Genomic DNA, 14,888 nt, shown 5'->3' with positions numbered 1-14,888 from the left:
AATTGAAGTTTTCAGAATATAGTACTTCGACCAAATTCTTTAATACCGAATTTAAACAGCCTTAAAAATATCCTTGAATCATCTTAAATAAAAGAATAACACTATTAATTAATTAGTTCAAAAATTAATGTTATTTTTTTTCTTTAGTTGAAAATATGTAATTACGCTACAATTATCAAAAATCATTTTACTTCTAAATAAAGTAGAACTTCAATAAATTAATAGCCTGACGACTATGAAAAATCTATTAATTTAACAAATATTAATACATTGATAAATTAATAACTTATTTATTTAGAAAGATAATATCACGTTCATAATAAGAATTTTACGAAATATAAAGATAGTACAATTAAAAAAATGTAGTGATTCCTTTTTCTAGTTTGATGATCTTAATTGAGTGGATTAGTCACTTGATAATTCCTTACCTAGATTATTTGACTTAATCATGATTACATGGTAATCCATCGATAAAGACTTTTTTTAGGCAATATGTTGAGTCGATCTCTCTATTATTTCTCTTAACATGGGACATTGAATATAACAATAACTTGTCAACTGAATGGTGTAAAGAAAACAACACTGATCAAAATAAAATGCATAAATCATTATGCTAGTACAACAAAGAAACCTTAGACATATCATATGTATTTTGTTTATATGTATTAGTAAAAATAATTTTTTTTGAAAATTTATTATCTAATAAATTTATTAACTTATTAATTTACCATATTGGTTCTAGGTTGGAACCGATAAAAATATTATTTAATCGAGGTTATCAATTTATTGAGTATCTTTCAAATTATAAATATATTTCAACTACTTTGAAGTGACAAGCTTTGGCACGAGCTTTTGAAATAAAATTTTAAATAGCATTTAGAAAATAACCTGGGCATTTGGTCTAGTGGTATGATTCTCGCTTAGGGTGCGAGAGGTCCCGAGTTCAATTCTCGGAATGCCCCCAACTTGCTGTTTTAATACCATGTTTACCCTTTGGATCACAAGCAACGTTAATCATTCCCAACTTGCTGTTTTTATAGCAACTGATCCCTATATGAGCTTTAACTTGTTGCAAATTACGGAAATAGTACGGATAAGGTAATTTGACAAATTTTTATTTTTATTTTTATTTTTTTGATATAAGGTACAATGACACATTCTTTTACTTCTCTATTGATTATTAAATAAAAATGTTAACTTTGGTAGACAGATAACAAATAATGTCATCAATTTCTCTCATTCTTTTCTATAACTTTATATATAAGTTTGGAATAATTATGATTAGAACCCATTTGAGACAGCTGCGTTGTGGCAATGTAATTATAAATTTTTTTAGTTCTCTATTTATCATAAAATAAAATGTTAACTTGGTGGACAAATAATGATAATAATAATAATATTATTATCATCTGTTCCAAGCAGTAAAAGAAAAGAGCCGACAAACCAATAACTTAATAGAGATTTTCTCTTAAATTATATATAAGTTTAGGATATTTACGTTAGGAGCCCATTTGAGATAGTTGCGTTGTGACAGCGCACAACTATCCCAAAGCCAATAATTTTGGAAAGATACTCTCCTAAGCAATTGCCCAAAGGAACTCAAAATTTTAAGGGTATTTTTTAATTGAGTCCTCATTATTTCTAGAAAAAAATTCAGAGACCAGAAGTTTACTAAATGAATTAATTAAATCCTTTCAAGTACAAATTAATATAATTCAAGTCCTTAACTTAACTCTTCAGTTAGAAATATTAACAACGTTGAGGACATTTTAGTAAAAGAACAATTAAACCCTTCTTCATTCTTTTATTTTTGACAGGTGGCAATAGTTTGCTTACAGGTGGCAATAGTTTCAAGTAAAGTCAATTCACCTAACCAAGTTAAAGTTCTTTCAAGCGGAAAAAAAAAAAAAAAACCTCCAAAAGAAACTGTTGTATTCTTCATGTGAGAGGAGGGATTGAGAGAACGTGGGATGGCGCCAAAAATGTTATATAAATCTACTGTGATTTTGACCAAAGCTTTGTTAGCATTGGTTGAGTTCAAGTATTGGAGAGAAGCCAAGCTTAAAGGTTAGTAACTCTAATTTTTAAGTGATTTTTGCAAGTATTTTATGATAAAATTGTTTCCATATTTAGTGATCTTTGTGAAAATTAGGTTTTTCAAGTCTATTTTTCTAAATGACAAACTATGTTTAATTATTGGTGGATTTTTTTTATTGAATGTTGTATTTTGTTAATATACTTTTTTTAATTTGCTCTTTATATAATAATTAGACCAAATACACCATATTTATATATGTATTTATTGAACTTATTTTGCCTATTTTATGGGCTTTCTTGAATTGTTGTATATGTACAATATTTCATTTCAACCAATTGGTATCGTTATATTAATAAGATTGAATTCATTGTATTTGCTTTTTTGTTCATGTAAAATTGAATTCTATGTGTTATTATGAGTGGTAATTTTTATATATATTAGACTAAATTCTCTATAGTTGTTGGGTTATTTTTTCTTTTCAGTTTTTATTTTTATATGTATTAGATTGAATTTTCTTTTATACTTTTTTTAACCGAATTACATGTATATTTCATTTAGGTTGAGTTTTTTATTCTTTGCTAAATAAAATTGTATTAGTTTAGCCATTTTTTGATGCAATACTTTTTTGTTTTAAAATTGATGCAGGTATTCATGTTACTTTTTTTTTTGTTGGTTAAAATTAATGGGGCGGTGTATGAGATAGGATATAGGGACCCAGAGGAATATAAGATTATTAGGTTGTTTCATGAAATTCTAGAAGTCATGGTTAAGTATGGACACAATGAAATGGATTTGATTGAAATTTTTGTTGTGTTGCCATGGACTAAAAGTAGGCAGAGGAAGCTAATTTCAAATGATGGTGAATTGTATTCGGTTTTTGAGGAGTTTTTTACTAATAGTTGTCTTGTTATTGAGTTTGAGGTGCACACTGGGTTAGGTGGTCAATCATGTCATGAAAGTGTTGTAATAGGATCTGAAAATCCTGTCAATATAGGTGTTAGTATGGGTAGTGATAAGTTTGAAAAACTTAGTGAGGATGACTTTATCGGAGGGCACTCATCTGATGAAGAGAATGGTCTCTCACAGATGTATGAATCCATTGTTGATAATGAGTTGAAACCAAATCTAAATGGTTTAGTTAGTCTAAAAGTAGGAAATACCTTTGAATCTTTTGCATTATTAAGAGAGGTTATGGTGAAATATGCAATCCAAGAGGGTTTTGAGTTAAATAGGATTAAAAATGATGGTGTTAGGTATACTTGTTGTTGTGTTAATCCAAAATGCACTTGGAAACTTCATGCTTCATCGATGGTTGATGGGATAACTTTTAAAATTATGTATATTAAAGGGAAACATGATTGCCAGATTAAATCAATTAACAAAGATGCAACAGCACCTTGGATAACTAAAGTTTGTGCTGGACTTATTCAAACTAACCCAAGAGTTGGTGTAAATGTCATAAGAAGTGAGTTAAAAGATAAACATGAGATTAAATGTGACAAACAAAAACTATATAGGGCAAAAAAAATTGCATTAAAAAACCTAGGTGCTAACCACATTGCTTGCTATGGAAAACTTTTGAAATATGCTCACATTCTAATGAAAATGAATAGAGGTGCTTGTGTTAAGGTAAAGGTTGATAGGCCATTGTCAAATAGCCCAGTTTTTCAAAGGTTTTTTTTGTCATTTCCTGCACTTAAAGTGGGGTACCTAACTGGGTGTAGACCTTTTATAGGATTGGATGGGTGTCATTTGAAGGGGCCATACAGGGGAGTATTGTTATCTGTTGTTGCATTAGATGCTGATAGTGGAATTTTTCCACTGGCTTTTTGCATATGTGAGGTAGAGAACTATGATAGTTGGGGTTATTTTTTATCTTTGCTGTATGAATTCATTGGGGCTAATGATCATAGGTCTATAACTATTAATAGTGATAGACAAAAAGGTCTTTTATGGGGATTGGAAAAATATTGGCCTAATGCTAGTACTAGATATTGTGCTAGGCATATCTTTGCCAATTTGAAGTGTAAGTTTCCTAGTTTGAATGTCATTGGGTTATTCTAGAAAGCTTGTAGTGCTGCAAATCAGTATGACTTTGAGAAGGCAATGAGTCAAATTAGGGCTAAAGACCAAAATTGTTATGAATGGTTGAGAAAAATACCACCTGCACAGTGGTCTAGAAGCGGGTTTGATCATCATGTGAAATATGACCATGTTACAAACAACATGACTGAATCTTTTAATAAGTGGGTGGATGAGGTTAGGAATAAGCCTGTCCTAACCATTCTTGAGCATATTCGTAGACAACTAATGGTGAGAATGTTGAAAAAATATCAGTTAGGTGAAACTTGGCAAGACCATTTGACTCCATATGCTAGAGAAAGACTAAATCAATCCTCAAATGAGGCAAGGAGAATTAAGGTCTTTGGAGGTAGAGGGGAGCTGTTTGAATGTTGTCAAGCTGGCTATAGAAACTTCCTGGTACATATTACAGATGGTACGTGTGAATGTGGGATGTGGCAAGTTAGTGGAGTGCCTTGCAAACATGCAGTAGCTGTTATTCTTCATAAAGGAGGGCAACCTGAAAATTATGTGCATCATTATCTGACCAAGGAATCTTTTATGATGACATACATGGGGACTATAAATCCTATTCCTGATGAGTGTGCTTGGCCTGAAGTGGAAGTTGAACCTTCCCCTAATGTTGTGGTGCCTGTGAAGGTTGGACCACCTGACATAAAGGCTCTAGTTGGTAGACCGAAAAAGAAAAGAACAAAAGAACCTGGTGAGACCAAACTAACTAGTAAAAGGTTTACTATCAAATGTAGTGCTTGCAAATGTCTTGGGCACAACAAAAAGGGCTGCCCTAATTTTCCAAAAACCACAAGAACTATAGAGGTATAACATAAGAGTCATTTTTGTTTTTTAAATTTCATTTGGTGAAGTTAACAAATATTGATCTTGATGTTGTGCAGGGAAGCAATAGGACTTCATCAAGTGCACATGTTTAATTTAATTATAAAATTTTAATTCAAAAGGATTTTTTTTTCTTTTGCACTAGATATTGCTTAAAACTTGGTGATATTGGTTGTGTGCAAGGAAGAAATAAGGTTTAATCAAGTGGACATGTTTAATCTAGTTATGAAAAATTTAATTCTAAAGGATTTTTTTGGTTCTTTTTTCATTAAATTGCTTAAAACTTGGTGATATTTTTTATGCGCAGGCAAGCGATATCACTTCATCAACTGCACAAGTCTGATTTTGTAATTGAATCTCCTTATATATGTTTTGTTATGTTAACAAATGGATTAATAACTTGGTACTATATATGTTTGATTTGATCATGGAATTATATTGAATAGATTGATTCTTTTTTTTTATTAAATGAAATTGATGTCTTTTTTTTTTCTTTTTGGACAGCATGGAACTAACCCACAATCTCAAGAAGTAGATGTCAATGAACAATCAATTGGCAATAGTTCTCAACAAGCTAGTTAGGTTTCAATCAATGTCACTCAACCAGTGGGGTTGTATACACAACTATTGTGGACTGTACTTCAACCTCAAAATGAAGAACTTATCACTGTTAACAAGGAATAGGATAGTACAATTTCACATTGGGTTGACATTTAATTCTCCATTATAGAATTCAAAAGACAATTAACTATTTTTTGTGTTTAAATTTCAGTTTACCTTAGTATTGTTAAGGTATTTGTTAGTTTGAATTTAATTGATTTTCATACTTTTAATTTCATTTTTAGACCGAATGTTATTGTGATTTTTTTAATATTATATTCAATACATATGTTATTTAGTTTAACAATTATTATATTTTTATAGATGTGATGAAATTATATGGATAGCAAATTACATTTTCATGTATAATTCACTCAAATTGATAAATAGGATGTTAGATTGAAAAACAAAATGTTCAAGGTTAAAATTGTACTTTAAATCACTAATATGATTATAGGGATATACCTGTCTTTTATGTTTAACTTAACATTGTCACTAATTTTTTTAACGGAAGAATTGGGTTAAGGGCTTGAATGACATAAATTTACACTTGAAAGGATTTAATTGATTCATTTAGTAAACTTTTGGTCTCTGAATTTTTTTCTAGAAATAATGAGGACTCAATTAAAAATTACCCAAATTTTAAATACAGAATTTGAAAACTGCGAGAGAACTTGAAGCAAGTAACTGCATATCATATTGAACAAAAGTACTTTTTAAATGTGGAAAAAGTTGCAAGTTATGGTAGCAAATAGAGGAGTTACATAGATCTGCACTTTGCTTGAAATTGTGATTTTTTCGTTCATTTCCGTGAGGCACAAAACCAGCGGTCAAGTAAATCAATTGTTTTAGTTTGTCCTTACTGTTTAGGTAAAGGTGACAAAAATGGACCGAAATATAAAGTGAGGCAAACCCCAACATGCATTTAATGTATGTTACTCCACTCATATGAACAGTGAGTGGAGTAACATACATTAAATGCATGTTAGAGGGATTCATAAAGTGATATTATTACACACAGTTATGTATTAAGAATTATTTATTTTAATATTCCTCGTTATTTATATGTACATCATATTAAGTAATGAGATATAAACGGGTAAAATTTTATTTGGTCTCTACATTTTGAAATTAAAACCTGTTAATTTTTATATTTTAAAAAAGTACTTCAAAACACTCTTAATAGTAAACTAGTGAAACTCCTTTTTTTTGTTTCTTTTAGCATGTATTTACACTAATACTCTTTTACAACAATGTTTCTTTTTCTTAGGATGTTAATAAAAATTAAAAAATTAAAATTACTAAATTAGAAATGAAATAAAACAAAAAAAATATAGATATTGTTGCATTTATATTTATTTTATTTTTTGGAATTAATTTGATAATTTATTTTTTTATTAATGCCTAAAAAAAGAAACATTAATGTAAAAGTGTATTATTGTAAAATTAATTAAAAAGTAATGGCAAGGTTGTTATTAATTTAACGTAAGGGTGTTTTGAGGTGCTTTTTGAATTATAGGGATTAAACGGTGGCAATTGTTGGCGCGATGGCAATTGTTTTTTTTTGTGTGTTTAGGATGAGACGGGGGCGTACAAGAACCTATTACAGGAATGAGGAAATTGCACAAAGAGTTGGAGCTCCATTGCCGCAATACACAACAATCAGGTCGGGCCTTGGACACCTGCCTGTTTTTACTGGGATCGTAGAGTTGGCTGGGATAACATTTACAGGGAACCTGCCAAGAACAAGAAGCAAGTTGAGAAGAATGCAGCCATGGCAGCGTGGACATCTCTAAAACAATTTAAGTTTCAGTCTTAAGCTTTCTTTTTGATGAACTATCTGTGTGATGGAATATAATAATTGAACTGAAGTAAGCCTCAGTCCCAAACTACACGAACCCTCCTCCTCCAATGTCCTGTGTGTAGAATTATGTCGTTTCATTAGGATAATATCTCCACTTCAATGAGAAGATCTTTGCTGGGTGGCCAATCAAATTCAAAATAGAAAGAAATCCAATCCTAACTATTATTGGATTCCTTGTTTCAATATATTAGCGTATGTCGGCGTAGTTGCAATAAAAGTCACGTTTTCAAACGGTTATTTAAACGTGGTTCAGTCCGCATTCGTTAACTTATTCAACAATCAGCATTCGGCAGGCAAGGCGAGGTTTTCTTTTCTGCGAAGCATGGAATCAGAATCAATTGACAAGGAGAGCAGGATATCTTCTTTCCTCGAGATCGCCGTTGGCGCAAGTGGTGTGACTGCCATAGAATGCCTACAGGTCTTTTTTTATTCTCTTATGGTATGTTTGGTTTACAAAAAAAATATAAGAAGAAGAGAGGAGAGAAAACGAGGGTGAGAAAAAAAAAATTAGGAGAGAAATATAAATTCTTTGACCAACCAAATAATGGAACTAAAATTTTTTTTTTTTTTTTACTCTTTTTCTGTGCCCTTGCTAACTGCTTGCTCGCCTTGCCTGCCTGTGTTGCTGATCAAAGTTTTATTTATTTTATGCATGTTAATTTGGCGACTTGCCACTGGGATTGTTCTGAAATTTTGATCGTTAATTGATTTTAACTTGTTTGGTTCGTTCGTTCTTTATGTACATTCTTTAATATTACGCTGATTGAGAGTGGCTTGCGATTTAACAATTTTTATTTGTGAAAAACTTTTAAATTGTTATGGTATTTACGTACATGACTCAGTCAGCTCACTTAAGCTTTATATCTTTTTCTTTATCATAATCTTCGTTCCTGAGTCACCGTTATAGGTAGTAAGGCTATTAAGGATTCTTCGGTGTGCAACTGCCAGTGGTAATTCCATTTATTGAAAATATTATTATGGACTTTTTATCCTCTTACTGTGCACGTTTTTTTTCGGGGTTAGGCATCCGTTCAGATGTTTTCAGAACTCAATGGTTGAATATTATGGAAAACAGGCTACAAGTTGGAAGCTTGATGAAGCCATTCTGCTGTTCTTTGCGGTTAATGAGGCTGATGCAACTGTCCCCCCTTCATATTCTGCACTTGCAGAGAATGCTAATTCAAGGCCTGACCAGAATTTAGTGTAAGAACATTTGTTGTAGTCATCTGGTTTCTTCTTGTTTATCTAGATCTATCTTTAACATCAGCTTTCATTTAATGTCCCAGAACTGGGGGACAAGATGGTGGATATGAGGTCTGTGTTCCACCTCATGCGAAGGATCTTTTTTATAATGATGCATCTACAACTGACACTTCACATGATATTTTGGCTTCTTTATACCGTCCTCCATTTCATGTGATGTTCAATGGCTCATTTGAGAAGGTATCTGTGCTCCTCATTAAGTTTCCTGCCATTTGATTTAGAATTATAGAACTAATGTGTTTTACTTTATTAAAAATGGCCACAATCCATTTTTGAGCATTAACTGTTAAGTCTCTTAGCTAAGAAGTATTTATAGCTTTTTAATATATGTAGGATTTCAATGATTTGCTGCTCCCAATGAGGGGAGTTATACAAAATTTCATCTACTGCCAATAAATTTGAGGTTCTCTAGTTTTATTGAATTATTCAACTGATATACAGAAGTGTACAGAACTTGATGTTCAGTCAATTTGTCCAATTGCTTGATGATAGTATGTTGTGTTTGTCTTGCTGCTTTATTTAACCAAAGTTAAAGTTGAAGCTCTATCTCTGTGCATCCAGGCGAAAGATGCTGCCCTTGCTCAGGACAAATGGCTCCTAGTGAACTTGCAATCTACAAAGGAGTTTAGTTCTCTTATGGTAATGCTTTGTCTCTTTCGGCTTCCCAAAGTTGAACTATTTCTTTATGCTAAAACTACTTATTCTCGTTATATATTTTGTTGTCTGCAGCTTAATCGGGATACATGGGGAAATGAAGCTGTTTCTCAAATTATTAGTGGCAACTTTATCTTCTGGATGTCTTTAAACACTGTTCTTTCCTTGTGGTGAATTGGGTTTACTTGTTGGAATGCTACAACTTTATGGAATGCTTCATATGACGTGCCTAAAACACTCTTCAAATTAATTGCTGTGCTGTCGTATGCATTTTGTACCCTTTGTTCCCACATTACCTGGATCTGGGCTTTTCTGTCAATCGTAGATAGTACATTTAGGTAGCGTCATATGATTATTTTCCCCCCTTGAATTGAGCTGCAGTTGAAGAGTAAGTTGATTCATATACGAAGTATAACTGGAGTTATTTGGCCCTTAGTTGATTGATTAGGTTAATCACACATCAGAAGATGTTTATTTTCTTTGTTTTGGGAATCTGTCTTATTAGTGTGGGAATGGTTCTAGTTTGTGAATATGCATTTACACTTTCAATTTTTACTGATGTTATTTTTCATCTGTTGGAGAAAAGTATACAATTGTTCATCCAAAACTTTCTCCTGTTAAATTTTTCTTCTTCCAACCCTCTCAACCATCCTCCGGTGTGTTTTTTCCCCGCTTTAAGATTTACCTTTAATCCTGAAAGTTTAATACTAACATTCATCATTATAGACCATGTAATAGCAGCCAAGAACTTCAGAAATATGCCTATTACTGTTCACTTAATCTGTATACAGCAAAGTGACACTAACCGGTTCTTTGTTTTCGGCTATCAGTTCACCATGATACATAACCTTGCCTTTGCCATGACCCTGATTATTTTATTAATCATATAATTTTTTCCACTATACATCAAGAACATCTAGAGATGTACAGCTTATTCTTTGTCAAAACTCTAAAATGTTTACTGTGGCACTTAAGGCAAGTTATTTGAATCTTTTCTAGAGCAAATAGCTTCCTAATATACTTGGTTGTTTCTAAACTTTTTTAATCCTGGTTTTAATTGCTGTTTGGCACGGGTGTGGAAATTCTGTATCAATATCTTCTTCATGCTACTCATTTTGGTTTGTGGCTTTAGGAGTATGATGATACGAGCGAGGGCTGGAAAGTTTGCAGTTTCTATAACATGGATTCTATTCCTGCAGTGCTTGTCATTGATCCTATCACAGGTCAAAAAATTTGTTCTTGGTGCGGAATGATTAACCCACAGCCTTTGGGTGAGGTATTTGCCAGCTATGTATATCATTGTATCCTTGTAGCAAATTAAAGTGGTTTAGTAACTGCAAATCTCTTTCGAACAGATGGGGTAGGTAACATTGAATATGTTAATGTATTTGCCTTGCTGATGCTAGTAAACATGTCTATAATTTTAGATGCTATTACCTTTCATGGATCGTAGCCCAAGGAAATGTGCAACTATCATTATTGAACGTCAAAGAGCAAGTTCCACAACTCCTCAACGAAATATTAAAGGTAAACTGCAATTGCTTTTTTCTGCCATGTTATTGTTGCATATAACTTCCGAATAAAATGAAAATAGAGAACTGGCAAAAGGCGATTATAGTTTCACTGTAAAATGCACAAATTTCAGTTATTGTTCCAATTTATGATGCAAAATGCCCATGTAGCTTAGGGATTATTCAGGAAGAAAATTTTCATCAACGTCTTTCTTTTTTTAAGATAAGTCTTTATGCTGGAAGTAGTTGTAGTTTATTTTTGAATCTGACATCTTGACTTGTAATTTGGGTGAAAATATTTCTAAAACTGCAAAATGTCTGTGGAAATTATCAGAAGTTACTTTTTTAAAGATTGAATTCTTTTACAATTGTGCATACGTTGGCTAAATTTTATTTGGAAGCTCTGTATTTAAAATTGGTGCATCATAAAGCTCCCTAGACACAATTGGAGTATCTCCCAGTGATGCTGATGTAACCAGTGCTGACAAGGAGGCAACATCCACCACTCAAGAGACTGCATATCCTGCACTTCCTGAAGAACCCAATGTTGATGGAAAGCGGTAAGCCCCTTTGTTGGGTAGAAGTCTGACTCCCTGATGGCCGTAAGAGGCATCGACATTTCTTGCCTATAGATCCAATATAGGCAAGATATTTGAAAGGCATAATATTTTCTTATGTGTACTTTGTTTTCCCCTGTACTAGTTTCTATAGATTTCTCATTTGAATATCAGTTCTCCACGACTTCTTATGCCAAGTAATATTCTGAATGTTGCATCTTAAGTATGAGGGTTGATGATTTCATATTCTTTGAGGTTTTGGGTATGCATTTAGCATGTCTGGTTCTGTATTCATTGTATAGTTTTCAGTTGAGATTGCTTCAATATGAATGGTGAAAATGATGCTTCAGTATGGCTTATAATATGGCGCATACGAAGTTCTTTTGGGGACATTATGTTATGAGGTTAGGGACGTGTCTGAACTCATTTTCATATTGCCTTCTGACTTCCTGCTAAATTAGGCTCAATTTGGCTCTCAATTAAGCTTGTATATTGGAAATTATGCACGTGTTAGAGAGCCTCCTGAATTGAACCCTTGTCACAGCATCTTAACCCTATCAAAACGATTAGTTGTCCATTGAGAGGGCTTTCCTTCTTTGGTTAATTTAGAAATATCACTTGGTGCATTCAGCTGCCTCTTTTTCTGTTCTCGGTTTGTTTTCTAGAATTTTCTCCCTTCAACCAAATGTGTAATGATCTGAAATAATCCTGTTTTCATTATCATTAGCTACCTTGCATAACCGAGGTCAGAGAAAGCCATCAAGTCATTTGGGCTACCATGACCAAATGTTTATTATAGGTATAATCTGAATTTGAGTTCCTCCGTGAGCTGTTTTCTTAGTCATATTGTACCATAAGCTTGAAAATATTAGTGAGAACCTGAGTCTACTTTCTGATTTGATTTCCTTGTTCTGCGGCTGCTATGGTCTTTTTGCCATTCTCAACTTGAAATGGGTAACATAAGGCTTTTCCTTCTGACACAAACTATGTCAGGGACTACAAAGTCTCTCGATTATGAAAGCAAATTTGACCTTTCTGGATTCGGGGCTTGGCAATGCAATGATCGCAGATTCGCAGTTACCTGGGATTGCGAATGTCAGGCTTTATTTAACGCGTTTCTTTTAATTTCTGGAGAATCCTTGCACCAAGCTGTTTGGCTTACGTTTCTCGCATTCGCGTATTGGTTTTTAGGGATGACAAAATTTTGCGTATTGGTTTTAGGGATAAATCCTATATAGGTTTGGAGCCCTATGGGTCCCGCCCCAAATGTGATATATTTTATATAATTTTTGGGGAATGAGACGAAGAATGAGAGAAAAATAATTTCTGCATTTTTAATAGAGTGGGGTTTGATTTTGTGCTCTCCGTCCCATATACTCCAATTCCTATTATATATGAATTTTTTTTTGTTCAATGATTTTTGTTTTATTAATTACAATGTTAATTAATGAATTTTTATTTTATTTTTACCTAATATAAATATGTTATAACTAAAAAAAAATCTTACATTATAATTCTTATTCAACCCTAAAACATTGTTATTTTTTCTTTTCTCTCTTAGGGTGATGCTCTCTTCAAATATTTTTTAATTTTGATATTATTTCAAGATATTGTTTCAACCTTTTAGAGATCTTTTAAATCATTTAAATATTTTATAATGTGATAATGATTTTATTTAAGTCTCTAATGTTTAATTTTTAATTTATTGAAATCATTTATCCATACCTACTATAAAATAAGTAAATGGGAAATGGGGTAGGGATGGGAAATCATTCACCATATGGGGATTCCCCATTGATTTTCCATCCCCACCATACTAAATTTATTGAAAAATAAGATGGGTAATGGAGATGAAATTTTTAATGTTGACAATGGTGCTAGGTAAAATTAATAATTCAAAAATAATAGTAATTCACTAAGTTGGGGTTATTTGTTCCAAACATATTTTGAACACATTATTAATCTGTACATCATCTAAAAAAAAATTAGTTTTTACTTTATACAATTGCTTAAAATGTTAAAAAGGTTCTCACTAAAATTCTTTGAATTAATTACATTTTATGTACCCCACTCGTTCGTAAAAAGGAAAAATTGTAGATGAAATTGTGATCAAACATATTGAGTATTGAACACGTTCTGGTCATCAGTTGCATCAAGAGCTGCGGTTTTAGGGTGGTTGGATTGATCGAACAGCTAATGGACCCTTAACAGCGAATAATAGATCGGGATTTCGTTTGATAAGTCCAATACGACATAACTCGAATTTCTACCTTCACATATATTAAAGAGATATTTGTTCTACTTATTTCAACAAATCTAATATAGTACAATCTGAATTTTTACTTTCAAATAATTTTGGAAGGATTTTTGTTCTACCTATGCTAAGGGGGGAGAAATTTACCCCTCAATTTAACTAACAGGGAATTAAACCTGCACACTCAAAACTCTGAGTGCACAAGTCGTGCCAATAAATTAAAAAAATAATTGCATGGGTTGTACCAATAACGTTTTGGATATACACAATGCTTTTCTATAATTTATGCTTACTCAAAAAAGTACTTTGTGTTCGGTTGAAAATAATAATGAGTACTTTTCGATAGTTTTGATATTTTAATAAAAGTTTAGATGTATTAAAAATTACTAAAAGACATCGAATGTATATTTTTCGTATTAAATTTATTTTCTTTGAAGATATCCTATTTGGTTTTGTAAAAAAATAACTATGATTTTAAAATAATTTTTATGGTACAAATTACATAAATGATTAGTTAACAGTATAATTAGTTAAATTTTAATTGTATTTAATGTTATACTCATATTTTTACCATGATTCGTTGACATAAATAAATGGGCTCTCGAGCCCAATGACCCATATCCAATAACATATCTTAATTTAAATATGATAAAATAATATAAGTCTTAAATATCCAAGAATGTTTGGCACAAAGCCTTCTCTCAAACCGTAATGTTTACCCATAAGAATTTCCTCCATGATCTTCTACAAGAATACATTACCACTTTGTGCCTCTTTATTCTTTCAATCAAAATAGGTTGCATCGATTATGTAGCTATATATGCTTCATTATCAGCTTCAACCACTTCAATGCCAAGCTTCTGTAAATCTGGCAAAATCTATCTCTAAGAGATAACAAGTGTAGCTACATGTTCTCAAGATTTCCTGCTGAAAGCATCTGCAACAACATTAGCTTTCCTTAGATGGTAGTTTATCATATAATTATAATCTTTGACTATCTCAAGCCACTACCTTTGCCTTATATTTAACTCATCCAGTGTGAAGTACTTAAGGCTTTCGCTTTTATGATTTGTGTATATTTCACACTTTTTCCCATAAAGATACTGCCTCCAAATTTTAAGAGTATAAACTACTGTCACCAGTTTTAAATCATGAGTAGGGTAGTTTTGCTCAAAACTCTTAAGCTATCGTGAGGCATAAACTATAACCTTCCCATTCTGCATCAACGCAC

At 32.1% G+C, this 14,888-nt stretch overlaps 1 protein-coding gene and 1 non-coding gene across 2 annotated transcripts; both read left to right on the top strand.

Annotated features, from left to right (window-relative positions):
- Positions 1 to 890: 890 nt before the first annotated feature.
- On the top strand, positions 891 to 962 carry TRNAP-AGG. Its single transcript has one exon. It is a non-coding gene; the product is annotated as a tRNA-Pro (tRNA).
- Positions 963 to 7,721: 6,759 nt separating this feature from the next.
- On the top strand, positions 7,722 to 11,595 carry LOC18038873 (plant UBX domain-containing protein 7). Its single transcript, XM_024182297.1, has 8 exons — positions 7,722 to 7,836; positions 8,494 to 8,621; positions 8,705 to 8,861; positions 9,243 to 9,320; positions 9,411 to 9,491; positions 10,471 to 10,611; positions 10,763 to 10,862; positions 11,278 to 11,595. The coding sequence occupies exons 1-8, from the start codon at positions 7,741 to 7,743 to the stop codon at positions 11,283 to 11,285; spliced, it is 789 nt and encodes a 262-aa protein (XP_024038065.1). The 5' UTR covers positions 7,722 to 7,740; the 3' UTR covers positions 11,286 to 11,595.
- Positions 11,596 to 14,888: the final 3,293 nt, after the last annotated feature.

Source organism: Citrus clementina, unplaced genomic scaffold (assembly GCF_000493195.1).
Source record: "Citrus clementina cultivar Clemenules unplaced genomic scaffold, Citrus_clementina_v1.0 scaffold_6, whole genome shotgun sequence".
NCBI classification, from domain to species: Eukaryota; Viridiplantae; Streptophyta; class Magnoliopsida; order Sapindales; family Rutaceae; genus Citrus; species Citrus x clementina.
Note: the sequence above shows the minus strand (reverse complement) of the source record. Positions and strands in the feature narration are given on the sequence as shown.